Raw genomic sequence first — 27,661 nt, 5'->3', positions numbered from 1 at the left:
TCTGATGCCGACCTGAGAGCTTCATTCTTTCTCAGGATGGGGCTACCCTGTTTGCCTCTGCTTCTCTGAGGCTGCTGGTTAAGAGGGCATGGGAAGGAACTGGAGCAATAAGCGAGTGCCCTCCCTACCCCAGGAGACCTCGGACCACAGGGGTCAGACTATGAGGCAGCTCCCTAGACCCCTGGGGCCGGGCCAGCTGAGGGTGAGAGCTTCCGCCTCTGGGCTGGAAGGCAGGTTGCAGGCGAACCTGGTGGTGCTTGGGAAGCAGCAGCAGCAGCTCAGAACCGACTGCGCCAACCTCCCTCCTTCTCCCTCCACCCTTCTTCCTCTGAACCAGCACTGGCTGCATTTACATCAAAGAAAAAACATTTCAGGAGCCAATTCATTTTTCTCAAAACATATATTTATGACTCCTCTCGGCACATCTTTGAGCACCTCTGCCAGGATCTCAGGAATGTGTAGAACTCACTCCCACGCTGTACCCCACACCCCCCACTAGGCCTTGGTGACCAGGCCCCGCACGGCTTGCGCGATGGCGTCCTTGTCAATGCCGAACATCTTGAGCAGTTCTGTTGGTTTCCCGCTTCTTGGCACATGGCTGACAGCCAGGCGAGTGACAGTGACGCCAGGCTCGCCCATTACTGCAGAGGCCACTGCCTCACCTATGCCACCTGGACAAAGGAAAGGAGGTGAGTCAGGTGATGCAGCCTCAGGTGAGCAGTGGGCGGGTCCCCAGAGCCCCTAGCTGCCCCCCCAGGCCCTGAATCAGTTGGAGTTTATTCCCTTTCCCAAGGGTGGGGGGATGGCATATATACCAACCACCGTGCCCTACGCCTGTAGCCAGAGCAGACATCATCAATCACAGTACTTATTTTTTTCATAAGCCCAAATATGGCCTCTGAATCACATTTAACACCATCCTCTGGGCAGCTGTCATCAACCGACATCTGCACTTGACCTCAGGGTCTAAGCCCGTCTATTCCCCTGGGGCCTGCTTTGGAGGAGAGAGTAGTGTGTATTTGTAGAGGATGGCTTTGTGAAAAACTCATTAAAGCCAGAAATTGTGTCGCTTTCCCGGTTTGATTCTGCACAACAGCCTTAACGTTCAGGTACTTCAGGGACATGACCACTGTGTGCTCTTAGCACGGCTGGAACCCTCTCGGGCTTCCTGGGTCAGGCGGGGATCCAAGGAGCCATTCCAGCCATTGAGTTCAAGGGTCCCCAGGCCAAGCCTGAGGTCTGTTAAGAGGCCAAGTCCCAGCTGCTCTGGGTTTCCTGGGCCGCAGCTACCTTCCTGGGGCTGGGATAAAGGAGGACGTCCAGCCCTATGCCCCCAGCCCTCCCAACCTGTGTGTCCCTGGCTCTCTCACCTTCATAGTAGTGGTCCTCCACGGTGACGATCCTGCCCTTGGTAGCACGGGCACTGTCGAGAATGAGCTTCTTGTCCAGGGGCTTGATGGTGAAAGGGTCCAACACGCGAATGTTGATCTTCTCTGTGAGGGGAGGAGAAGTGGGGCGGGCTGAGGGGAAGGAGCTGGGCACCATGGGTCTGCCCTTTGGGGGCCTTTGATGGGCACCCTGCAAGGGGGCCTGTCACACAGCTGCCCACCCCCAATGGCTCGGCCACCTCCTCTGTTGATCTGTGATGCCCGTGTCCTCCACACCCACCCCTCCACCTCGGAGCCTCCCTGGCCTGACAGGAGCAGCAGGTCTCATGCAGGAAGAGGAGCGCCTCCTCTCTCCCCTCACGCCCTGGGCTGCAGTATCTTGGCCTTTGGACTGACTGTCAGGGAAAGCCAGAGGGACGGCCGCCTCCCGGGGTCCACCCTGAGGTAAAGTGAGGGCATGTGGGGTGGTGGGGAGGGGAGCTGTGGCTGCAGGCAGGACAGTGTCAGGTCAGGAGGATGGGTCAACCCTCCCCCTGGATCTCCAGCCCGTCTCGCTCCTGCTCTGGCCCTCCCCCCAGTTCCTCAGAGCTCTGTTCCTTCTGCCTGGGCCTCTTCGATACCCTCTTTGCGTATCAGTTCCTACTCACATCTGAGGTCATTTTCTTCTCTTTTTTTAAATTTATTTATTTTTGGCTGCATTGGGTCTTCGTTGCTGCGCACGGGCTTTCTCTAGTCGCCGTGGCTTGTCTTGTTGCAGAGCACGGGCTCTAGGCGCGTGGGCTCAGTAGTTGTGACTCCCAGGCTCTAGAGCGCAGGCTCGGTAGTTGTGGCGCGTGGGCTTAGTTGCTCCGCGGCAGGTGGGATCTTCCTGCACCAGGGCCTGAACCATGTCCCCTGCACTGGCAGGTGGATTCTTAACCACTGTGCCACCAGGGAAGCCCTGAGGTCATTTTCCTAAGGACACTCATGTCCACCCTCTCCTGGGTGCTCAGCACGGCTGCAATCTGTTGTGATTCTACTGCAGGGGAGGCTAATGCCTGTCTTCCCTACAGCTAACACTTGTGAGCTCACAATGATAATAATAATGCCAGGTCACGTTTATTAAATCCTTAGGACAGCCCCGTGGGGAAGGTGATAGTACCTCCATCATGGATGGGGAAACGAGGCACAACGATGCTGAGTAACAGACTTAATTAGCAGCCAGCTAAGTAGATTCAGGCTCCAGGGCCTCTGATCTGGCCACCATGCTGGGCACACAGTGAGTGTTCCAAGCCTGGCTTTTAGTAATATTCTCATCATTTAATTAGACGAGATTTTTCTTCACCCAAGACTGGGTCTGCAGTTAGCACCCCATCTAAAACTTTGTGGGTCCCACCCTCCTTACCTTTCTTTAGCAGGTCAGCAGCAGCCAAGGCCTCATGCAGGGTCACCCCAGCCCCGATCACAGTCACCTGGTCGTCCCTGCTCTTCAGGACCACCTGGGGGCAACATGGGGGCCAGTGAGGCTCAGAGTCTGATAGACTGGGGTGGGTCCCGACCTCAGGCTCTCTCTGTGGGGTCTCATTGGGGCATAAACCACACTGACCTTGGCCTGTCCGATTTGGAAATCCTCATTGTTGTTGTAGATGATGGCGTTTTCTGGGCGGCTGGTCCGGATGAAGCAGATGCCCTGGAATGAAACAGAATAACTGAGGATTTCAGGATGCAGGACTTCCAACCTTGAGGACTGGAGTCTTTCCTCTGCAGCACGTGCCTCTCCAAATACTCCTTCTGCGTGACAGCCAGCCCCAAGCCCCAGATGGAAGATAACTTCTCCATCAGGTAGACTGGCCTCCAAGGACTGCACCCCCCCACCCCCCACCCCAGAGTGCTGTGGCTCACCCCCTGCCCTCAGAGGGACGAGAGCCATGTGAGACATTCCAGTCAATGGCAGCGTGGCTCTTGTTCAGGACTCAGTTCATTCCGTCTTGGAGAATTCAACTCAGGGAGGGCAGACAGGCAGCAACTGCTGGATCGGCAGGGGCTGCCAGGATGCTCAGTGGTGAAAGAGAGCGGTGATCAATTAGCAATGTCTGCCACGCAGCAGGAAGGGTGGTGTGTATTTCATTTTTCCTGGTCTAACTCCTCCAAAGCCACAACACCAGTGCAAGGTCAGGAGATACCACTCTGGGGCAGCAAATTATCAGCTCTGGGCCTGCATACTGGCCTCCCTTCCCGTCCCTTTAGGGAAGCGCTAGCTGCCAGCTGAAGAAAGAACAGTTAAGTGACCTACCTTTCTATTGGCTGCTAATTCCACTGCCTTCTCCGTAGACACCCCATCACTTGGGTAAAAGACGGTTGACATGGGGACAGACCGAAACATAGCCAGATCTTCCAGGGCCATCTGGGAGGGCCCATCTTCCCCTGGGGTGTGGGAAAGGATATGCTGAAGTAAGACCTCATGCGTGGAATGGAATCCTGGCTCCAAACCCTGTTTCAGAAGTCCGGGGACAGAATTTCGTGCCAAGCTGGCGGGCTATCCCTGGCAGTGTGACGTGCTAGCTCGGAAGTGTTTTCTGCCACCGTCATGGTTCGTCTGCTAAACTGCATTGTCGCTGTGTCCCAGAACATGGGCATCGGCAAGAATGGGGACCTGCCTGGGGCCCCTGCTCAGGTAAAAAGAATTTGGTGATTATGGGTGGGAAAACCTGGTTCTCCATTCCAGAGAAGAATCGACCTTTAAAAGGACAGAATTAATATAGTTCTCAGTAGAGAACTCACGGAACCTCCACAGGGAGCTCGTTTTCTTGCTAAAAGTCTGGATGATGCCTTAAAACTTATTGAGCAACCAGAATTAACAAATAAAGTGGACGTGGTTTGGATAGTGGGAGGCAGTTCCGTTTATAAGATATCCAGGTGTTCCTTCTGATGTCTAGGAGGAGAAAGGCATTAAGTACAAATTTGAAGTATATAAAAAGAACAATTAATGTGAAAGTGATTTCTGATCTAAAGCCTCCTCCCCCCCCCAAAAAAATTATGTATTTTTTGTTGTGGAGAGTGTTGTTGACTTTAGATCTATGGATAATTATTTCTGAGCTAAGTACTTTTTTTTTAAGCAAAGTACTTTTATTCCCCATTAATCTTAACTAGACTGTATCAGATACCATTTGTGAAACATTTCTTGCTGTAACTGCCTGAATGCCCATCAAGAGTCAAGAATAGGTGACCAGCACGTGCCTAGGGTAGAACATCTACCAAGACAGCCCGAAGTGGCAGAGTCCCCTGGTAGCATGAGCTGAAACCAGAGCCTATAGAGCTAGGAGCTAGGCAGATGGGTCCAAAGGTCAGAAATGGATTATAAACAGAAGAGTTAGCATTCAGTTACTAAAACTAGATGAAAAAAGGGACTGTGAATTACTGTATATCACACTTTTGAAAAAAAGTCTGTTCACTTAGACTAGGAGTCAATAAGTTGAAAACTCCAGGATACTCCACAGAGGTAGTAAAGAGGCAGGTACGAGACTACCGTTTTGGTGGTTAAAGGAGAAGGTCTGAGACCTTAAAAAACTTTGTTTCTGATCTTCAATGAGATTGCATGGGATGTTACAATGATAGAATAAGAATTGGCTGCTCTTTACAAAAAAGAATAACCTAATATCAAGCATAATGGCTAAAATTAAAAATTCAAAGAGGTGAAAATTGAGAATGAATATTGCTAGAAACCAAAATTAGTAAGTTAGAAACTAAACACAGAATTAAAAAATGAAAATTAAAACATGTTTTACCCATCACTTTAGCAAAGATTTAGATTAAGTATCAAAAAAAAAATTAGCATTTTCTGCCTTATAAATTGGTACAACCTTTTTAGAGTGTAAGTTAGCAATATCAATTAAAATTCAAAGTATTCTGGGTTTGGACCCAGAACTTCCACTTCTAGAAATTAATCCTGAACAAAGAAATGGACCCAAGAGTATTTCTTGCAACTTTCTTTTTCAAACTTGGAAACAGCCCAAATGTTGATTAAAAAGAAATAACTAACCAATATGTCTATAGAATATAACATCTGCAGCAGTTAAAGAGAATGAAGTACTGACAGAAAAATGCCAAAAATTGCTAAGTAAAAGAAGCAAATTGTGTATAATACTCAAAATGTTTAATAAATGTTCATGTGTGGGAAAAAGCAAAAAAATAAAATAAAATAAAAAGAACTCTGGGGACGTCACAGGTGTGAGCACCCGGCCGCAGCTCCTTACCGATGGACACGCCGCAGTGGGAGCCGCAGAGGTTGATGTTGCTCTCGGAGATGGCTGCCATGCGAATCTGGTCAAAGGCCCGCGTAAAGAAGGCTGCAAAGGTGCTGCAGAAGGGCACCGTCCTGTCACGTGTGGCACAGCCCACAGCGATGCTCACCTGGGGGCAGAGTGGGTGGTGTCAGCCCAGAGGAGGGAGAGGGTGGCCAGGGGGCCCAGGACCCCCAGGGCCACCTCTTGGGAGGTGAGGGGTCCGTCATCCTAGTAACTGTTAATTCTCCTCCTCCCATGCAAGTGATCCTGTGCGCTCACGGACTCCACAGTCTGTTTCCAAACTCCTTCAACTTGAAATCGTAATTTCACAAGTTCTCTTAAAATCACCCTCCTGGGGGACACTTTTCTAGCAAGAAAAGCCTTTCACAGAGCAGGCCAGTAAGCTTGAGCATGGATGGTCCATCCTTCCCAGGCCTCTGCAAGTCTCCTTCACCATCTCCCTGCCACCCCAAGGCCTCTGCAGAGACCAGCCCTCGCAACCCCTCTGTATGCCCAGAGGCCCCAGGCCCCAAATGCTGGCCCAGAAGCACTGAGTGCAGGCATACTGGTTCTAAATTGGCATCACCTCCACAGCTCTGAAACCCACCAGCTGACAGGAGCCCTCCTTCCCCAGCCCCCCACCCCCCGGCCCTGGCCCCTCCAGCTGCCAAGGCTGGAAGCCAGAGACAACTTCAGGTTCAGGTGGAGGAAGAACTCTGGATGCAGCAGAGTCAGGCGGTCTCCAGGGGGAGGAAGCTCCCAGTTCCTAGAAGCCTGCAGGCCAGGCTGGGCTCCTCGGCCAGGATATTTTGAAAAACAGGACAAAACACTGTTCCTTATGTAACAACCATAGATCCTGACAAGGAGCTGTTAACCTAACTGTGTGCATGACAGGGGTCCACAAAGTTCTCTCATCTCTGTATTCCACAGGGTGGCAAGGGCCAAAGCCTTGTGCATAAAAGGGCCCAGCAGACTTTGGCTGCTAGTTCCAGCCTCCTGGCTGTGCCTGCCCTTCCACCTGGAGGGCCCTTTACCCCCAGAGAAAGCCCATCCACCACAACGACTGGCCTGCGTGCAGCATCCCCTGCTCAGCTCCCCGGTGTGCACTCACCCAGCCCTTGGGTGTCACAACACCCCTCCCCCACCAGTTACTTGAGGTCAAGGGTCAATGCTGGGTCCTAGCTGTTTCTAGGGCCTAGCAGGCACCTGGCACTGCCAAACACAGATGCTCAAGGGAACAGGAGGGGTTCAGCCCTGCCCCTGCACCCCTCAGACCCCAGCTGCACTCACCATGTTCTGCTCAGCAATGTAGCACTCGATGAATTGGTCTGGGTGCTCCTTTTTGAAGAGTTCTGAGAAGGTGGAATTCTTGGTGTCCCCATCCAGGGCGATGATGCGGTCGCTGGCGTGGCCCAGCTTGGCCAGGGCCTGCCCATAGGCCTTGCGGGTGGCTATCTGTGGGGAGGAGAGTGGGAAGGCTGAGCACCTCGGGGGGCATGTGGCCTGGAGCCCAGCTCAGCCTCTGGGCCATAGCTTCCACCAGGGAGGAAAAGGGTAAAACAGCAGAAGAAGGAAGCCCAGCAGCATACGGCCCTATGGAAACTTCTGTAAGGGTGCCAATAAGAACTTAAAACGATGAATGTCTTGGGTGCAGCCTCTTGTCTCCAGCCCGGCTATGAACCATCTGAGCTGGAAAAGATGTCCTAACACCCCCATTTCCCCAGCCCTGTGAAAGAGGCCTGTGAACGCGCCCCACTCTGCACGAGAATACACTGAGGGCCCGGGAGTCAGAAAGCCTGACTCAGGTGGCACTGATGGGTCCACAAGGGGGAGTGCCCAGAGCCGGGCAGGCCTGCCCTTTGCCTTTGCCTGGCCAGAAGTGGGGGAGTCCTGAGCGCAGGCCAAGGCCACGATGGACCGGGGCTGGGGTGGTGGTGGGGGACTCAGAAGCTGTCAGCTTTGATCCCAGTAGCTTGCTGTGTGACTATGGGCAAATCCCTTGCCCTCTCTGAGCCTCTCTGCATGTAAATAATTCCAGAGCTGGCTGGCCCCATGAAAGAACTGGCAGGAGCAACATCTCAGGGTTCTTCCTCACCCAGAACTAATCTAATCTCTCTTCTCTTTCCCAGCCCCAGCCCTGGGGAACCAGAGAACCGCTGCCACCCTAGCCCAACCAGTCCAGAAAAGTGAGGCCCAACTGGGTACCTTGTCCCCAACTTTGTAGCTGGGTGGGGTGGGCATTCTGATGTTGGTAATGTCCACCGAGGGGGTGTCCTCCTGCGGGGGTTTCGCCAGGATCTTCTTTTTGCTCTGGATCTGGCTGTAGATTTCCTGGATGATCTGATCAGCCATGTTTTTGGGGAGGGGCTTCCCATGCCAAGACTCCTTATCTTCTATCCCTATGGGTACAACGTAGGAGGGCAGAGGGACAGGTAAGGTGAAAGCTCCCAGAGGGCCAGGAAGCTGCTCGAGGGGGCCTAACCCTCCACACGTCAAGGGCAGGCCACTATGGGGGTCAGGGAAGGAGGACCATGGTGACCAGCACTCAACTGCAGGCCCCTGTTGAGTAGCAGCCCAGTCCCCCAGGAGCTCCCAGTGGGGAGGGGGCATGTGTGGTAGATGAATGTTGCTGGCATGCCACCCCATCCCATTCCCCTTGCATCACCTCCCCACCCCAAGCCTGCACAGCGTGGGGTCTGCTGTAGAAATCACACTCAGTTTGTTGCATAGGTTGGGAGAGGAAGCTGAGGCCTAGGGCAGGGGGAGCACTGCCAAGGTCACCTATGCATCAGTGAGCAGCAGATGGGGCTCTGTAAGCCCCCAGGTGCAACCCCCGTGTGGCAGGGCATCTTGCCGTGTGGGGACCAGTGAGACTTAATAACCTTCTCCTCTAAGGTCACCTCAGATGTCACCACAGCCTGGAGAAAGCCAAGGGCTAACCCTCCCAAGCAGCCCCCAGGAGCTGAGGTTTCCAGATCCCACGTGGTGGTAACACCTGAGGAGTCAGCATCAGCGGCACTGAGGCCATGACTGTATCCCAGAGTCCTCTCCCAGAAGGTTCCAGAGCTGTGTACTTCTTCCCAGATACCAGTGAATATCCTCATTTACCTCAAGTCCACACAGGCAGAGGGGGACGTGACCCCTGGTGGGCAGGGGCAGAGCCGGACACATGGCACAGTGAAGCCAGCCCAGAGCCTGCAGTTAGCCCTTTTAGTGCCAGACTCCCTGTATCCCTGGGCAAGTCCCTGGCCACTTCTAGCCCCATCTTCCCATCGTTACAATGGGCAAGGGCCATCCCAGCCCCAAGCAAGGGTCTGGAGCCCGTGCCTAGGTGCTAGGGAGGGGCTTATGTCTGCATGGCTCTCAGGCCAGGCACAGGAACCATCTTCCAGACGCTCCTGGGCTGCCCACCTGCACAGGCCTCTGGAATCACTTTTCCATTGCATGAGGGGTACCCCGCTTGCCTCCTAGGGAAGAATCTAGGTCTCCCCAGGCTTTCCTGGGGCTCCCGGCATGGGCTCCCGGCATCAGCCCTTCGGCTCAGGGCAGACAGCTGGAGCCGTCAAGGTCGCTCTGCAGATGCCAGGCAGGGAGTGTCTTCTCTCCTTACCCACAGTCCTTCCCAAGTCCTCCCTCTCCTCCTGCCTACACATGACCCCCAGTCGAGACCAGCCAAACCAGGCTCTAAATCCCAGCTCAGCCACGCTGCCCAGCAAGTCTCCTGCTCCCCCTTCCCTGGACTGGGTGCACTCCGCTGAGGAAGCAAGCGGCTGGCTCAACCCCAGGCACGGGCTCTCAGAGGCATATGCCTCCTAAACCACCCCCTCTTCAGTCAGCCGCAGGGCCCGGTCCCGGGGTGGTGGGTGGGAGGAGACTCGAGCATACAGACCTGTGATGCCTCGACCCTTGAAGGTCTTGGCAATGATGACCGTTGGCTGGTTCTTGACCTGCCCAAAAGCTTTGCACAGCTCCTCCACGCTGTGTCCATCTACGATGATAGCGTGCCAGCTGGGGACAGAAAGAGGGCGTGAGGGGTGAGGGCCCTGAGAAGGGTCCTGGGGAAAGGCCCTGCCCTCGCTGCACTGCACGGCTGCGATCTGGAAAAGAGCTGGAGGAGCTGGGGCGCCTCAAACCTGCCAGATTCCGATTTGCGTTTAATTTTCTCTTTTCACATTGTTTTACTTCCTCTTGTTTGCCTTTGAACAGATTTTCCTCCTCTCCTAAGTAATGCAAAGCCTAGTTACTTATTGTCTTTCATTCCTGAGCTATTCATTTCCTACTGAAAGCTGCTTTTAGGACAATGCAGTGGGTTTGCAATCTACTGCTAGATTTTTGATGAATTTTTATTTAAGGGACACATCCGATCACTCTGTAGATGGTGGACGTGGTGCCGGAAACTTGTATGTCCGCCCGCCTGCAGGGGACACGGGTTTGCACCCCGGTCCGGGAAGATCCCACATGCCGCGGAGCAGCTAAGCCCATGTGCCACAACTGCTGAGCCTGCGAGCCACAACTACTGAAGCCCACGTGCCTAGAGCCTGTGCTCCCAACAGGAGAAGCCACCGCAATGAGAAGCCCGCGCACCGCAACAAAGAGTAGCCCCCGCTTGATGCAACTAGAGAAAACCCATGCGCAGCAACGAACACCCAACGTAGCCAAACATAAATAAATAAAATAAATTAAAAAAAAAAAGAATAAAAGCAAATTATTAAAAACAAACAAAAACCTGTTGTTGTCCCCATTTTATAGACATGTAAACTGACGTACTGAAGGTGGAGTAATCTGCCCAAGGCCGCAAAGCAAGTTAAGTGATGAAGCCAGGACTTAAGGAATCTGGCTTCGTAGCCACAAGGTTATGGACACAGACCCAAGGATGCTGCCGGGGTTATACTCCAAGTCCCCAGCCCGATGTGGCCTTGAGGAGGTCTGTCCCTGAGGCATGTTGTGGCTGTTTCTTCCCCTGTCCAACAGAGAATCTTTCTTCTCTTCATTTTCTCCCTCTGTAAGGTCACTCAGGTAACAGCCCTGTGTCTGCTGTGTGATCAGGTACTGCAACTCCAACTCAACTTTCCCTGGTCATCGGCTCATCTATGAAGGGTGGCCTTGAAGGCCCTGGGCCCTCAGAGCCCAAGTGCAGAACTTGTATTTGGGGTAGGGGAGGGACATCAAGGTGAGGCCCTCTCTGGCTGACACCCGCCCAGATGGACCTCCCTGCTTTGTAACACGTGACTGAATTCACAACCATCCAAGGCCCATGGGGGAAATCTGGAAATCCTGTCTCCCATTTCCCTATGAGAGGCCTGTTCCTCCTCCTGTCACAGGAGGTAACCAGTGGCCTGACGTACTGAGCGAGCCTGGTCCACACCGTGCACCTCCTGCCTCCTCACCCAAGAACAAGGTGAGGATGTGTGAGATCACGTTATGTGGAAGCTCTGAGAGCCATCACACCACCCAATGTGCAAATAAAGGAACTTGCTCAGAGCTGGGCCTCAGCCCACAGATCCATGGCACTGGCCAGGGCGGCCAAATGCCCTGTGAGTCAGACCCTGAAGGGAGACCTTCTTCTGATGGGGCTTAACCTCTGGCTTCAGCCCCTGCGTCTGCAAAGCTTTTGGTACAGAGGTATCCTTTGCTATGAGGGTGCTCAGGCCACAGTCTCGTACGTACCCGAAGGACTCGCAGCGCTTCTGGTAGACGTCCATCTGATGCTGCAGCGGGGTGGGGTCGCTCTGGCCCAGGCGGTTGATGTCAAGAATGGCGACGAGGTTGTCCAGCTTGTAGATGGCCGCAAAGGCCATGGCCTCCCACACGGAGCCCTCTGACAGCTCCCCGTCTCCCAGCAGGCAGTAGACACGGTAGCTGTGGGGGGGGAGGTGGGGGGGGGTTAGAGACCGGCCCCCCTGCCTGGCCCACGTGCCCCTGGCCTTTCCCTCTGGGACGTGCAACAGCTGTGCCCACCCCAAGTCCACACCCAGTGAGGAAGGGGCTGTGAAGGAAGCTGTCAGGAGCTCCAGAAAGTAGTACCAGCTGCCAAGAAACAGCTCCAGACAGCAGCGTGGAGTGGTTAGGGCATGAAGAAAATGGTGAGGTTCACAGGGGCTAACTACTCACGCTGGGCGGGAGGGCCCTGAGCCGCCCGCTGCCGGGGCACACCCACTTCTCTCCACCCCACCGTGAACCAGGACTGCTGGGGGAGCCCTGGGACTCGCTAAGTGGGCCAGAGAGACAGAGCACCTTTCTGCTCAGAGGAGCTGGGCCAGGGAGGCCATCTGTGATGCACCCTAGAGGGAGGCTTCAGGTGAAGATGAGCACGCACGAGGGGCCTGAAGGCCGGGATCACGGTGTGGGCAGGTGCCTCAAAGGACGGTCTCCTCCCAAACTTCTGGGGCTGGTTCTTACCCAAGACTAGAGCTGGGCCTAGGCTTTCTCCACCCCAGGGTCTATCTCTTGCCATCAAAACAGGCAGCCATGATTGTTCCAAAGGCAGTGTGACACAGTAAAAAAGAGCAATAAAGTTGGGATAAATTACCCAGAAACAGAACCTTCCCTGGCTGGGGAGGGTGGAGCCATGGGGTGAGGCTGGAGGCAGGGGGACCAGTTCAGGGACCTTGACCCCAACCCCCAACCCCCCAACTCTGCTTATCACTGAGTAACCCTCTCAAAGAAGGTAAGTGCAGTTGTTATTCCCAAGAAAACACACAGACAAGGAAACAGGCTCAAAGGTCAAGGCACCTGCCTGAAGATCACGCAGTTGGGGAGCAGCTGAGCGAGCATTCAGACACAGGCCTGACTGCCCGGCCCAGACTGTCCACTCCTTGCTGACTAGGATCGCACACAGGGGTAGGGGCAGCAGGATGCCGAGACCCCCTTTCCCCCGCCCAGCGCCCAGATGCGTGACCCCAGGGAGCGAGGCTGGTGCCTGGATGGCTCGGAGGGACGCAGCCGCCCTGTTGCTGAGTGGGTTGGGCCTCCAGGCCTCCCTGCTGCAGGGCCAAGGCAGGGGGAGCTGAAGAGAGGTGGGGACGGCTGTGGTGCTGCCAGCATGACTCAGCACCCCTGCAGGCCTCCAGGTCAGGGAGGGCTCCTGCATCCTCCCCTTGCCACGCCAGGCCCGTACCTTCGCTTCTGCGGCCTCCAGCAGGCCAGGCCACTGGTTCCCCCACAAGGAGCAGAAGGTCCCACTCACAGAGGCTTATCTGAAGCTGGGTCTTGCATGCTGCAAGGGGGGGCCCAAAGACACTGCAGGGGTGGGGTCTGGCACAGCAGCTCCCGAAAATGACCAGTCTGATGGGGCTAAGCCAGAGAAACCTGTAGGGAACTCGACTTCCCCAAAAAGGGATTCCAGGGAAGCAGACTGGCTGCCTTCCCAACCCCACACCCACTTCCAAGGAACCTGAACCGGGGCCAAGCGTGGAGTTCCAGCATAGCCTCAGACTCAAGTCAGGAGGGCGGTGTGGGGAGACACTGGGGGTGCTTGTGAACAGGAAAGGGGGCCCTGCAGAAGCCAGGGCCAACCCTGAGGCCGCATATTTCCTGAAGCTGTTAGATTCAGGGTAGGGCTACAAATGCCCACAGTCCTGAATTACCATAAAGAGAAGAGACCTTAACGAGAGGGCCAACATTTGCTGCAGGAGTTGGGGAACCACCTCAAATATCCAACAACAGATGACGGTCTAAACGTGTTACAGCATCCCCATAAAACAGAACAGTATCAGTCATTAAACCTAGCTCTTGGACTTCCCTGGTGGCACAGTGGTTAAGAATCCGCCTGCCAATGCAGGGGACACGGGTTCCAGCCCTGGTCCGGGAAGATCCCACATGCCGCGGAGCAACTAAGCCCGTGTGCCACAACTATTGAGCCTGCGCTCTAGAGCCGGGAAGCCACAACTACTGAGCCCGAGCGCCACAACTACTGAAGCCCGCGCACCTAGAGCGCGTGCTCTGCAACGAGAAGCCACCGCAATGAGAAGCCTGTGCTCCGCAACAAAGAGTAGTTCCCACTTGCCGCAACTAGAGAAAAGCCCACGCACAGCAATGAAGACCCAACACAGCCAAAAATAAAAATAAAATATACAAACACTAGCTCTTGACAGGGTGTGAGAAAGTGTTCAGATTTTTCTAAAAAGCATGTAAAATTGTATAAATACTAGGATTATAAATCCATTAAGTTTTTTCTCACAATAACATGGAGGAAATAGGATACACTGTTAAGTGAGACTGAAATGGGGGAGAGGTGGTTAAGAATAAGGAAGAAGTTTCTTTTTTTTTTTTTTTTTGGCCACACCTCGCAGTATGCAGGACCTTCATTCCCTGACCAGAGAGTGAACCCATGCCCCCTGCAGTGGAAGCTCAGTCTTAACTACTGGACCGTCAGGGAAGTCCCTCGTTTCTTTTTAATGCATTCCTGTATTTTAGATTAGTATGTATTTTATAATAAAAAAATTATTTAAAAGAGAAATGGGGAATTCCCTGGAGGTCCAGTGGTTAGGACTCAGTGCTCTCGCTGCCAGGGCCCCAGGTTCGATCCCTGGTTGGGGAAGTAAGATCCCATAAGCCATGTAGTGCAACCAAAAAAAAAAAAAAAAAAAAAGAAAAGAAATGGAAGAGACCCAATTGGATGTGTGCTCCCTGGTTGATGGCTGGACAGACCTGACTGGAGGCTGGATCCAGGACCTCTGGCAGCTGGTGCAGCCTGGTAATTCCCTTAACCCCTCAGCCTTAGCCAACCCTGGCCACTGAGAACCCAGCTAAACGCTATCTCCCTACACTGGCTTTTCCCATTATGTTAAGGTCAGGAAACGACCCTTCACGAGGAATTATTTCAAGCAACTGTAGAGAATAATTAACTCACAGCTCTGGTTCTGTGCCAAATAAAATACTCTTAAACACACATCCCATTCTTTGTGACTTTCTTCACTGCAAAGTGAGTCACTTCTGGGTGTAGCTGAGCCTGGCCCCAGAGCCCAGCCTGGGAGGCTATCCCGTCAGGTAACACTGGCCTGAGTCTGGAAGGCCTCGCAGCCCCAGCCCACCTCCTGGAGAGCTGTCTCAGGAGCTTGCCCTGCACACAGTAGGTGCTCACTGGGGTGGAGCATCCAGTCAGGCTCCCTGTAGCCACCTGCCGCCTGCAGGCCAGACTCCCTTGGCCTCTCCTCTGGGAAGCTTCCCGCCCACAGAGCTCCCCGAGCCTGCTGTGCTTCCCTCAGGCCCCTCAGAGCAGCCTGGGGACCCTGAATATGGACTCCAGATGCACACCCTGGGTTCACATCCTGCCTCCACCATAAGGCAAACACCTTACCTCAGTTTCCCCACCTGTGAGAGGGGCAGCTGTACGCACCTTATCACCTCATCAAGGTGAAACCCTATAAAGCACAGAGCACAGGGCCCTAAACGGTAAAGGAGTGAAGAAACCACTCGGACGGTAAAGGAGTGAAGAAACCACTCGGACAGCCTGCAGCCGACACCCCTCCCCTCCGCAACAGACACCTGTCTGCAGGCCACGGCGGATGGCCTTGCAGCTGAAACCTGCCTCGAGGAGCTTCTCTCCCAAGCTGCCTGGTGCTGCAGCAGCAAACCTCTCTGACCAGGCTGCTCACCCTCCACAGGCCACTCTCTCCAGGGTTCATCTCTTCCCTGGCTGCCACGTGGGGGTCAGGGAGGCCCAGAAACACCCCCGGAACACCCCATTTTCTCCTTTCCCGAGGTAAAGGCGAGTGGCTCGGGCCTGGGTTCTCGGCACCTAGTCAGGCATTGAGAGGTGGGCCCACCTAAGACTTCCGGGGTCCAGGTGCCAGGCTTGGGGGGAACACGGGAACTCATGAGCCAAAGCGCTCTGGCCAAAGAGCATGTGACTCTGGACGCAAGGCTGGCCCTACCAGTCGCTATCCAGGGACTCTGGGCAGGTCCCTTCACTCCTCTGAGCCTATTTCCTCATCTGAAAAGGGAGCTGGTCCTGGTACCAGCCTCATGCCACACATGCATGGTTAGTTACTCAGCTCTACTCCGCCCTGGGCAGGCCAGGAGGTGCTTGGAGCCAGCGAGTAAAGCCGGGCCACCAGGACCCCTCCCAAAACCATCGTGGGTGGGGATGGGGAGTGGGAGTGTTACCTGGCTTTGTCCAAGTATTTGCCGGTGTAGGCCATCCCGCAAGCGGCCCCGAGGCCTTGGCCCAGGGAGCCCGTGGCCACGTCGGTGAAAGCTTGTTTCTGTCATGACAGGGGGCTACAGTTACCACAGGCAATGTTTCCCAGAAGTGCCTCCCAGGATTCTAGCCCTGTGGCCTTGGGAGCCTCGAAGCCACACCCCACCCATACCCGGGGTGCAGGCAGGTCTGCAGAAGGCAGTGTGTGACTTCTCATTATTCCCCTACAGCAGTAATTGTGGGTGTGGTTCAAATACCAGCTCGGCCCATGGGGAGCTGTGTGACCTCAGGCCACGGACTGAATCTCTTTGGGCCTTGGTTCCTTCACCTGTAAACAGAGCCCACATTATTCACCTCACACAGTGGTTGGGAGAATTCATGACAAAACTGAAGTATTTGGCCTTAGTGGGTGCCCAGATGGGGCGTCACAGTTTCCATGGTAACCCCATGAACTCCAAACGTTTGCAGCGGCCCGAGGAGCACACCGGGCCCCTTCCGTGGGTGTCACCAGCATCCTGCTGTGACCCCCTTAGAGAATCCCTGGTGAACCTCTTCGCCCAAGCTGTGTCTAAGTGGCCAGGGAGGCCCAGCAGGGAAGGGAAGCCGGTGTTCGGTGCCTGGGGAGAGGCCCTCCCTGCAGTTGACCCAGAGTGCCCTGGGCTGGGGCCTTAAAAGTCTCACCTTTCAGCACAAGCTTGGGGTAAACAGCGTGTCCCCAAACCCCTGCTTCTTCCTCCCTTTAATGCCCTCCTCTGCCCTCCAACACCCTCAGCTCCTCAGTGGGTGCCCTGCCCCCTTCCCGCATGCCTTGAGAAACAGGAAGTGGAAGCAGAGGCCTGGAGAGGCTCCTGGTGGGGTGCACTTACCGGGACAGGGTGCCCGTCCAAGTCAGAGCTGATCTTCCTCAGGTTCAGCAGCTCTGCCTCGGGCAGGAAGCCGGCTTCAGCCCAGACGGCATACAGGATGGGCGCTGCGTGGCCCTGCAGGGGATGGACGGTGGGGGGATGGGTCAGATGAGGAGCTGTTCCCACCACGCCCCGAAACCCAGGGCCTGGCCAAACCGAACCTACCGGCCTGGGTATCCCTTTCAGGAAAGGAAGCAAGTGAAGGCTACCTTCCCTCCTTTCATCCCTCTCCAGCCCAAGGCTCCCACAGCCAAGGCGGAGCAGGCCCTAGGACAGGTGCAGGGGGAGCGCAGCTGTGAGGACTGAGGCCAAAACCCCAGCAGGCAGCCGGCCGCCCTAATCCCTGGGTTCTGGCATGTGAGTGGACTTGGACAGACTTCTAGCTCTCATGCCTACCCCGAGAGACCAGAGGCCATGGAGCCAGGCCTGGGTACAGGTAGATTTCGGGGTTTCATGGCAGTTTGTGGCTATGGTTCTCAAGCGGGGCGGCGGGGGGAGGTGGTCAGTGAGCCCCATCCCAAACCCTACTGCAGGGCATCACCACTCTTGAAGGAGCGAGCATGGCCTGGGTACTGGCACAGCAGAGACGCGTGTAGAAAGCCACAAAGCTATATCCCCGACCTGGACTCCAGTCCTGCCTGTCAACACCAAACATGGGTGGAACACCCAGAACCATTTCCATTATCCCCTACTAATTTGGTTGTTTATTCCTTAGCTTGGGGTTAAGCTTACCAGCTGGGTCAGCACAGAGCAAGACACTGAGGGAGGGGCCAGGCGGAGCAGCTGGAGAAGAGTGGTGAGGGGCTGGGTTCACACCAGGGAGGTAGGTCCCCTTCTCACCGTTTCAGGGCCCGCCCAGCCCCAGGTGAAGGACAGAGGGCTGGCCTCCTACCTTGGAGAGCACAAAGCGGTCGTTGTGAGGGCTCCGGGGGTCCGTGGCCTTGTAGCGCATGGTGTGGAAGAAGAGGACAGCCATGATCTCGGCGGCGCTGCAGCATGACGTGGGGTGGCTGCGGCCCAGGAGAAAGACAAATGCATACGTCACAGCCCTGCACCCCTGATCTACGGGGCTTACCTCACGCCCACAGACAGGGACCTGGAGGTGCAGGTCCCAAGGAGCCACGGGCTCCTCCCTCCTGGGAGGGTTACATGGGGGTCTCAAGGAGGCACTGCTGGCAGCATGGGGGTTGCACCCTCCCAGGGGCCAACAGTCTGGACCCTCAGAGTCACGGTAATTGAAGAATCCTGGGGCTGGACTAGAGTCAGAAAGGAGGAGGGGTCCAGGAGACTGCGGTGGCCCCTCTATGAACAGTTAGCTAAGTCCCCGTGGGACTGCCCAGGACTCTGCCCACTTGTCGGGGCAACTTGGCGTCCCAGGCCCCCAGGGGTGCTGGGCCTCCTACGGCCCTGGGCATGGGCTAACGGACGAAGGCTCCCAGCAGCCTCCACCCGCAGGGTTGGTAGTCTGAAAACTGGGCCTTCGGGCTCTCCAAGAGCGTCACTGGGCTGCTCAGCAGGCTTTTAATGGGCATTCTGAGGGCTGGTATCGCCACCAGAAACCATGTTTCTGCACAGAATTTAACAGGCAAAGCAATCTCTTATCTTCTACAAAGGCTACAATCCTAGAAAAAATAAAAACTCCTTCTGCCTGAGACAGGGCTGGGCTGGCGCTGACAGCAGCAAGCGCAGGCTCAACGGTCTCCCTTTTTCAGGCTCTTGTTCTATTTGCTGCACAGTTATTTGAATGGCTACTGGGCAAAGGACTTAACCGGAGAACGTACAAGGATTATGTCTTAGAGATGCGACATATTCAGGTTTCTTAGGACCCACTTGATTGATTCAGCCCCAGCGCCCAGGAGTGGAGACTGGAGTTCCTGGCAGGACAGCTGTGATTCCTGAAGCCCTCTGGTCCGAAGTTTGATTACAATGTCAGCCTCAGGGCACGTGCCTCCCAGCCGCTCCCTCCATGCAGCTCAGCCAGCTCAGCGCAGCCTTCTGCCGCTGCTCTGAGGCCCTTCACACTAAAACATGCCCACTGCCAAACCCAAGGGCACATGCACCACCTGGAGTTCAGTGGGCCTCCCTCCTCCCTGCCAGCCGGCTCCCACCATGGGTTAGGGGTGAGTCACTCCCAGAGCAGACACATTAGTAGAGAAATCCGGAACTGTCCATGCTGGTTTAGTACCCACATCCCCAGCACACAATCGTCTTATACTTAACCATTTCTACGAACTCCTGGTCATGGGGAAAGACACTAGACCTGAAAGAGGGAGGTGAGGAAATGTGAACGAGAAACCTTTCCCCGCCTGGCAGGAACCCAACTCCCTTGTCGCTAGCACAGAATTCAGCTGGAGGACACCCCCGTCAACACCAGCCAGGCTGACCTCCTGCCCTTCCCCTCCTAGGGCAGCCCCATCCCTGAGGAACCCCTCTTTCAAAAGTCATGACCCTGTTAGGAGAACAGTGGGGGAAGGATGTGGGTGGAGAGCAGGCCAAACTGCTCCAAGAGAAAGAACGCAGACAGGGACGGGAGCCTGGCCTGCCCTGCGCACCTGGCGGTTCCCAGGAAGGGGCTTCCGGGAGAAAGGGCTGTGACACAAGCACTTTTTGCACATGGTGGAGGTGTGCCTGGCCCCGGCAAAGCTGACGTGGTGGGAGGGAGGTCACCCACGAAGAGACACCAGAAGTTGAAAAGTAGTCGATTTGAACCCTTCCTTGTGAGACCCATGGGGGTTGAGCCTGTATTTCCTCCAAAGCCTGCATCCTGGACACACTACTAGCCCTACCTTCATACCTGCTAAATAAAAACATACAGAATAAGGGATCCTTGGGGGCCAGGTGTCTGCTCCACCGCACCCCAGAGCTTCCAGGGAACTCCCTCTGAGAGGTGTCCCAGGTGGGGATATGGGCCACTCAGGCTGTGACTTCAGCACATGCTTCACCTCCCTGAGGCTCAGCTTCCTCACTGGTAAATGGGGTGCTGTGTGGGGATGGCGGGGGGTCCCTAAGACAATGAACTCAAAGTGCCCAGGTGACCATCGGCCACCACCACCTGCTGGAAGACCAGATGCCACACTTCTCAGGGCCTCCAACTCCTCATCTGCAGGCTGGGACCGCGACCCTCTGCGGACCACGGGGCAGGCAGGAGGGAAGAAATGAGCTGAGAATTGAGATGACGCTCTGCAAACCGTAAACTGCTGAACACACAGGAGACAGTTACTCTTAGGTGCAACTTACTAGAGGAACTTCAGTGTACAGAGTCTGTGGTCTGAGGGCCTGAGATTCTCCTGTAACCCCAGCCTGCCCTGGGGGGACAACTGTGGGCGGGGGCCCACCCCAAGGGGCTGTACAGGACAAACCCATGAATGTAAACTGGCAAGAGGCAGGGAGGGGTGTGGGCAAGGTGGGAGGCTGCAGGGAATTTTATCCACCACGCAACTCTTTGTGACGCATGGGGGTTATAAGTTTGTTCCAAAACCTGTCCACTTACTCCTAATTAGTTCAATCTATGAAGGTGGTGCTGAGGCCTTACAGCTGGGCCTAGGTAAGGCTCCCAAAGGCCCCCCACCTCTGGGAGGACATTCTTCCAGATGTCCCCACCACCACCCTTCCCTTCAGCATTCACTCTGCTTGCTCACAGGTTTCCCTGCAGAAAAAGTGCAGAGAAGATCCCTCACCCCCTGGCTGGGCTCCTCTCCATTATCAGCAGATAATGCTGCCAGCTGCTGGAAGATGGCCCTTCTCCCACCCTACACATGCCATACACATGCCTCAAGGCCTCAGAAAGTGAACCAGGGAGGTAAGCACTACCAACAGCCTCTCCCATGCTTAAAAATACAAAGAAAAATAATCTGTTATGAAGAAGAAATAAGTCCCCGAAGGAAAAAGTAAGAAATATGAGTTGAAAACCAACAGTTAAGGTCCAACCTAAAACGTTAAAAAATACAGTGAGCTCAAAGACACTAGAAAGATAAAAAATGGAAATTTATGAAATAGGAAGCAAATGTACAATTTTTAAAAATCGAAGTCAAGAGTTAGCTCTTCAAAAAAGAAAAAAAAGGGACTTCCCTGGTGGTGCAATGGTTAAGAATCTGCCTGCCAATGCAGGGGACACGGGTTCGAGCCCTGGTCCGGGAAGATCCCACATGCCACAGAGCAGCTACGCCTGTGCACCACAACTGCTGAGCCTGCGCTCAAGAGCCCACGAGCCACAACTACTGAGCCCATGCACCCCAGAGCCCGTGCTCCGCAACAAGAGAAGCCACCGCAATGAGAAGCCCACGTACCGCAACGAAGAGTATCCCCCGCTCGCCTCAACAAGAGAAAGCCCGCGCACAGCAACGAAGACCCAACACAGCCAAAAAGAAATAAAGAGGATATTTAATGACAATATATTCCTATAATGGAATACTATGCAACAACCTCAACAAGATCTCACAAATACAACACGTGAACAAAGCACACTGCTGACAGATCTCTACAGCAGGGAAGACCACACTCTTTATGAATTTATACAAACGTCTTAAGACTATAATAAAACAATAAAATGCAAAACTCAGTGTACAGTTCTTTCTGGGGGAAATCCTCCTTCTGTGAGGAGGGAGAGACACCCAGCAGGTTCTAAAGCACTATAACGTCCTAGTTCTTAAGCCTGGAGGTAGGTACACCCAGGATAGTTATTTATAACATGTACATCATTTATATTCTTTTTTAGGTATATATTAAAAAAAAATACTCAGGGGACTTCCCTAGTGGCATTCTTAACTAGTGGTTAAGAATCCGCCTGCCAATGCCGGGGACACGGGTTCGATCCCTGGTCTGGGAAGATCCCCCATACTGTGGAGCGACTAAGCCTGTGCGCCACAACTACTGAGCCTGTGCTCTGGAGCCTTCGAGCCACAGCTACTGAAGCCCGCGCGCCTAGAGCCCGTTCTCTGCAACAAGAGAAGCCACCACAGTGAGAAGCCCACGCACCACAACAAAGAGTAGCCCCCACTCACCGCAACCAGAGAAAGCCCGCGCACAGCAATGAAGACCCAACGCAGCCAAAAATAAATAAAATAAATAAATTTATATATTAAAAAAAAAATTTAAGAAAGAAAATACTCAGGCAAGAGAATCTCAGGATGCCAGGACACAAGCCATCCTTGTTCTTCCTGTTCCTAGAACCACTTGGGCTGGCTCCTGCCTGGAAGGACTGCCTCCACACCTCAGACTGTGAAGAAACAGAGCTATGCCCCACACCACTCTCTCCGAGAAGCCCTCCCTGACCACACTATCTAAAATACCTTCTTCAAGACTTCCCTGGTGGTCCACCGGTTAAGACTCTGCGCTTCCACTGCAGTGGGCTTGTGTTTAATCCTTGGTCGGGGAACTAAGATCCTGCATACTGCGTTAAAAAAACAAACAAAAAAAAACCTTTTTCCCCTTACTCATACTTGCCGCCAACTGACATTATGTGGCTATTTGTCGCCTGTCTATCCTAGGTGCAACTCCAGCTCCAGGAGGGCAGGGAGTTTGAGCCTTTTCACTGTTGTAGCCTCCGGCCTGAAGAGCAGCTGGAACAAAGAGTGCACAAATAAATGATGTATCCTGGCTCCAAGACTCTAGGGATGTGACCTCTCTGAGCCTCAGTTTCCTCAATGGAAAATGGAGACAGTAGCAGAATCTGACTGAATGAGGTAGTATTTGTGTGTCAAGAGCTTGACACAGTGCATAGGAAAACGGCAATTGCTCAGTAAATATCAGCTCTAAAAATACCAGATACAAAGTCGAACCTCCTTCTCATTTTGAGGATGGGACCACCAAGGTCCACGGAAGGGGGAAGTACCTTGCCCAAGGTCACACAGTCTACCATCAGAAGAGCTAGGAGAAAAGCAAAATGCTAAGAGAAAGTGAAGAATGGATAAACAAAATGTAGTATATCCAAACAATGGACTATTCAGCAACAAAAAGAAATGAAGTACAAATTCATGCTACAACATGATGACCTTCCAAATATTGTGCTAAGTGAAAAAAGCCAGACCCCCAAAGACCTCATTCTGTAGGATTCCATTTATATGAAATATCCATTAGAGTTAAAATGGGAAGTGGTAAATTCACTAAAACTTACTGTAAATCACTGTCGATATACTAAATTTACTAAAAGCCACTGGACCATACACTAAGAATGTTATGATATGAAAATTATACCTCACTAGAGCTATAAAAGGATGATCTTTAAAAGGAAGAAGGTGCTCAGAGCCCAGCAGAGGAAATACTTGAGCAGCCACACTCCCTTACCCAGTTGTGCAGCCCTCAGAGATTACAGCCAGGCCATGGGGGAGACTGACTTCTGAGCAAGAAGGCCAAACAGTGCAGGCCCCCGCCAGCTAGACCCACATGCTGGGGCGATCGCCCGCTCCCACCAGCCCACCCCACGGAGTGGACTTCACCTCACTGTTCAGGGCAGGAGCACAGAGTCTGCCTAAGGACCCAGCGTCCAGGGCTGGTAGCTGTGGTCTGTGGCAATAAGGGAGTTCCTGATTTTGTGAGACTGGGCTCTAGTGACAACAGGCCTCTGCCTAAAGAGGCAAAGTGAAGGGGAGTAAGAGCTGATGGTCCAGGGGCCACAGTGTGGTCAGCTAGCTCACGGGAAGACAGGAGAACACCTCAGACCCTAGCCAGGTGGCTGCACCAGGTTCCCAGCTTCAGGAAGCACTGCCCATCGGCCCTGCTGAGTTCGGAGGCAAAGAACAGGGTCATCGCGGGACAGCCGGGTGTCCACACACAGAGTGGGGAAATGCTGCTGCTGGGGTAACCTCAACGGGCTTGCTCTTGCCTCACTCAGGGCCAGGCTGGGGTGAAGAAAGCAGGCCCAGACGGCAGTTATCTGCCCAGAGACAGCACTCAAAGCGTCTCAGAGTACCAGAGCTGGGTAGCAGGGAGGGATGTACTTCCAGCCACTTCAAGGTCACGTGAATCCCCCAGGACATGAAACCCACAACAGGAGGTGGCAGGACCCCAGAGCTGGCTCATTCTGGTCCCCCAGCCCCACCCTGGAGAAACCCAGTTCAAAAACCACCTATCTGTGAACTTCTCCTTTAGAGATGGGGAAACTGAGGCCCTGGGATGGGAAGGGTCTTTCTGACAAGGGCACAGCCAGTCGGAACACAGCCAGGGTTAGATTCATCTCCCTGTGCCCACCAGCCAGGCCTGGCCAGACCTTACGTTCCTGAGTATCCACCCCAACACTGTGGGTCAGAGTCCCGGGGACTTCTAGGCACAGCCTGCACCTCCAGACCCGGGCCTGACTCTGATGGCGTCCTCAGATGACACTCAGCACTGTTTGGATAATGCCAGTCTAGCCCACTTGGTGAGAACTCAGAAATCTCCACCATGAGCCTCAGCAGGAAGGGCCCCTCTGACAAGGCCATCAAGTCTTACCTTTTAAAGCCTGGATGAGCTGAACCCTTGCCACGGCTGCCACAGCTCCCCCAGCACGCGGAGGGAGGGGCAGGTGACCTGGAGAAGCTGTGGGTGTTGCCACAAGGAGCCCTCTGTGCAGGCTCTGTCCCTCAGCTCCTCGGACACAGAGGCCAGTGTCCTCACTTCCCGGGCCTGGTGACGTCCACTGTCACTTGGTCAGTGATGGCACAGGAAGGGGAAAGCTACCGAGATATCAGGACTTCACCGAATCCTGAACACCACGGCCTGGTCCTCACTGATCCAATGTCAGTCCAGCCTCTGCGGTGACCATGAAAAGACTTTGGCCTAAGTGCTGTTTCACCACCGGGGCGTAAGCTCCCCCAGAAAGGAGACAACCTGACAGGATGGTCACTTTGGCCGCGACTGCGCAGAGCTGGGGCCTCTAAGCTGAGCCTTCACTCGATGGACCGCACCCATTGCTGTGAGGGAGTAGCCGTCCTCAAAACCAACATCTGGAGACCTGTTCAAGTCTTCCTTCACTGTTTGTTTGTGTGTTGTGTGCACACAGAGCTCTTGGCACATGCCTTTCAAAATCCCTTGTGAAAGAGGTAGTAATCGTAATGTTACTTCCTTCTGGAAAATTAAGTTTTTTCTAAGTATTTCTTTTTTTTTTTTTGGGCCTCGCAGCATGTTTTTTCCTAAGTATTTCTTTCCTGCACTTTTTACGCATGCTTAAAACGAACAAGAATCACTGTATCTTGCACTTTTTCTTTTTGTAAATGGACACTTTGAGTTCAGTGAGTTCCTCCCTAAGGCATTACAGTGTAAACCTGGGTGTAACTTAGTTGCCAATCCAGTATCTTGTCCCCATAGAAATCAGAGTTTAACTATCTAACAAAGACCCAGGAGACCCGTTGGACACCCTCTCCCTTTGGGAGCCCCCCTCCCCCAGCTGTAAATGTTATTTCATTTCTTTCCAAGTGCCTTCAAACTGACTGAGATCCCTCATCACTGTGCCTTATCTTCCCCTTTCAGGTTTCTCTCCGTATTCTGGCCTGGTGCTGCCTGCCTGCCCAAGAAGTCTTCTTGGTTAATGGGAGCCCCTCACTGGACAGCATGGAACAGCTACCAATGACCAGCTTGGGCAAGTCACTCAACACACTGGCCTCACTCTCCTCATCTATAAAATGTGGTATGACAGCATCTGTCTCATAGGGTTATTCTCAGAATCCATAAGATTATATTAGCAATAGAGGATGCTCTGTGCCACACCAGGGATACTTATCGACCACTCAGGATCCCTGTAATTGTCTACAGGTTTTATCTAGACCTGTAAGATGCTCAGAAGTGTAACACTGTTTTGTGTCCCTCCAGCTAGATCGTCAGGAATCTAGCTAGAGAGCTCCTAGCATACAGCAGGGCTCAACAAGGTTCTGCAGGGCAAATGATCCCCTGAAGTGGTCAAGGGAAGGGGATCCAGTAGTACTTACCAAGCGATATAGGTGTGCAGACCTACTGTGTGCCAGGCAGGGGAGAGGGCACCAAGAGTAAGCCAGATCCCTGCCTGGCCAAGGGGTACCCCACATAATCGGGTATCAGCCAGAAGCAAGAAGACTTGGCTAGGAAGGTTTCTGGAAACCATCCCCCACCCACACTTCAATATCATTTCATGAACCCATCACATGCTGTCTGGGCAGCCTCATGCCCCGCCCCAAAGGGCTGGAATCCTGAAAACCACTCAGTGTGTAGGCGCTACTACTGTTCCCATTTTACAGAGCGGGGAAACAGGCTCTGAAGCGACTCACTAGCTGACCCTCTCAACTACCCCACCTGATGCCTCCAGCTGCACAGTGGCCAGTTATCATTACTGTCCCTTGCAACTGGCCATCTTCAGAGAAGGCTCCTTGGGATGGGCAACAGCCTTTCTCCATCTTCTGAGCCATTAGGGCTGACAGGAAAGAACGCTGGGGGATGGGGCTCTGACTTGAGGAAAGTGCACCTGGAGGCTGGCCCTGTATGTTCACCCCAAGGCCCTGGGGCTTGGTTCTTGGTTCTCTTAACCTTCCAAGTCTCCCCTCTTCCACCCCATCCCCTCCTCCTGCCCCCACCCCAGAGGAGATCTTAGACCTTCCCTTCACAAGGGATGCCAGGGTTCTGCATCCACGTGGCCACCTTCCTCCTCACTCTCCACTCCTGGAGTCTCAGCACCCCTGCTCCAAAGCCAAGAGTGGCAGGAATGTGACTCTGAACAGGAATGTGAGGTGGAGAAGGGGACGGGTAGTTTGAGGTAGGGACAAGGCCGGGGCCCCCAGGCTCCTCTGCAAGATGAGGGGTTAAAACAGGTGCTCTCGAGTTGGGCAGCACAGGTTCAAATTCCAGATCTCGCCGCGTGCGACCTCGGGCAACTGACAAATTCGGAGCTTCAGTTTCCTCACATGTGGGTGGAACGTTACCAGTTACCAGGGAGGAAAGGGTCCTGGGGCCGCGCGTGCTGAGGGCACGGTACAGGGCTTGTCTCTCGGCGAGTGGGCACTAATGGTGGCCTTCCCGGCACGGCCGGCGAGGGGCCTCCGCAGTGCGTAGCCGCGCGTCCCCTGCGCCTTTGAGCAGCGGGGAATGAGGGGCCGAGCCGGCCTGAGGCCTGCTGGGAGCCGGGCCCCAGCGGGCGGAAGCCGGGCCGAGCGAGGGCGCGGCGGAAGGCTCCTCCGGCGCTGACCTGCGAGGCGCGCGCTCCGCCATGTGACCGCGCCCCCGGCCGCCTCCCTCGTGGTGGCACCGTGCAGCGCGACACGGAGCCGGCGTGCCCGCGGCCCCGGCGCCCTCGCCCTGCGCCCCCACTCACCCCGAGCCGGCCGCCGTGGTGGCCTGGATGGAACTGATGCGCAGGCGGTTGGCTGTGTCCTTCAGGGCCTGCAGCTTCTGCTGGTCTGGCTTATGGTAGGCCTCCATGGCGCGGCCGGGCGAACGGGCGGGTGGGGAGGCCGAGGACGCGGAGACGCAGCGCAGCGCAGCTGCCGGCAACTTGCTAAGGCTGGACGCAGCGCGGGGTGGCGTTAAGAGTGCCGGGAGCCGCCCGCAGGGGCGGGGCGCCGGCATCACCCCAGGTTGCCCCGCCCCGCCCCGCCCCCGGACCCGCGGAGGCAGCCCCGCCCCAGCCCTCCGGCGCTGTTAGGGAACCGAGACCGTCGGGAGCCTGGGAGTCTCTGGACCCAGCCCGATGCTGTCCACCCGCCTAACCTCTCCGTCCCTCTTTCCTTCCCTGCGGGGCAGCTGCGGGCTGCCAGGCTCCTGTGAGTCAGGCTGCACTGCCATGCCGGGATTAACCACAGACACAAATAATGTGATAATAACTGCAGGTTCTAGGCCCGGCTCAGGGTTCTTCTGTTGAATCGCATCTTCACTGCAGACCGCTCTCCTTCCTCCACAAAGCCCTGGAGTGAAACTGAGAGGGGAGGCTTCATTGATTGTACCTTAGTAAAAATGAGCAAACTGAAACTGGCAAGGTCAATTAAGGTCACAGGGCTGGTGCGTGCAGGGGGCTCTGCCCTAGCAAACACG

The 27,661-nt window shown here is 54.6% G+C and overlaps 1 protein-coding gene and 1 pseudogene across 4 annotated transcripts; one reads left to right on the top strand and one right to left on the bottom strand.

Moving 5' to 3' along the window:
• Positions 1 to 381: 381 nt before the first annotated feature.
• On the bottom strand, positions 382 to 27,195 carry TKT (transketolase). 4 transcript variants are annotated; one of them, XM_032648830.1, is made up of 16 exons: positions 21,985 to 27,136; positions 18,917 to 18,956; positions 18,478 to 18,601; positions 17,589 to 17,706; positions 16,658 to 16,771; positions 15,758 to 15,855; positions 11,318 to 11,509; positions 9,540 to 9,658; positions 7,856 to 8,049; positions 6,941 to 7,105; positions 5,621 to 5,777; positions 3,661 to 3,791; positions 2,974 to 3,057; positions 2,773 to 2,866; positions 1,371 to 1,493; positions 382 to 671 (listed from the first exon to the last, which is right to left on the bottom strand). In XM_032648830.1, exons 4-16 carry the CDS (start codon positions 17,670 to 17,672, stop codon positions 496 to 498), a joined length of 1,731 nt encoding a protein of 576 aa, XP_032504721.1. In that variant the 5' UTR covers positions 17,673 to 17,706; positions 18,478 to 18,601; positions 18,917 to 18,956; positions 21,985 to 27,136; the 3' UTR covers positions 382 to 495. The 4 variants fall into 4 exon arrangements, 3 of the variants coding, with proteins under 3 accessions (XP_032504721.1, XP_032504718.1, XP_032504719.1); XR_004352220.1 differs by lacking the exons at positions 18,478 to 18,601; positions 18,917 to 18,956 and having other exon boundaries at positions 1,371 to 1,827; positions 26,946 to 27,195; XM_032648827.1 differs by lacking the exons at positions 18,478 to 18,601; positions 18,917 to 18,956 and having other exon boundaries at positions 26,946 to 27,195.
• Positions 3,800 to 5,612, top strand: LOC116762093 (annotated as a pseudogene).
• Positions 27,196 to 27,661: the final 466 nt, after the last annotated feature.

This window comes from Phocoena sinus, chromosome 11 (assembly GCF_008692025.1).
Source record: "Phocoena sinus isolate mPhoSin1 chromosome 11, mPhoSin1.pri, whole genome shotgun sequence".
Taxonomy (NCBI): domain Eukaryota; kingdom Metazoa; phylum Chordata; class Mammalia; order Artiodactyla; family Phocoenidae; genus Phocoena; species Phocoena sinus.
The sequence above is the reverse complement of the archived record's forward strand: the minus strand, read 5'-3'. Positions and strand labels throughout refer to the sequence as shown.

Bases quoted from the DNA above. Each gene is read 5' to 3' on its own strand.
- TKT (XM_032648827.1), bottom strand. From the start codon at position 27,052: ATGGAGGCCTACCATAAGCCAGACCAGCAGAAGCTGCAGGCCCTGAAG. The intron at 8,050-9,539 runs GTCTGTATGCTC...TTGTACCCATAG, and splicing joins CAAGGGTCGAGGCATCACAG to GGATAGAAGATAAGGAGTCT. The intron at 7,106-7,855 runs GTACCCAGTTGG...TCCTCCCCACAG, and splicing joins GCTACAAAGTTGGGGACAAG to ATAGCCACCCGCAAGGCCTA.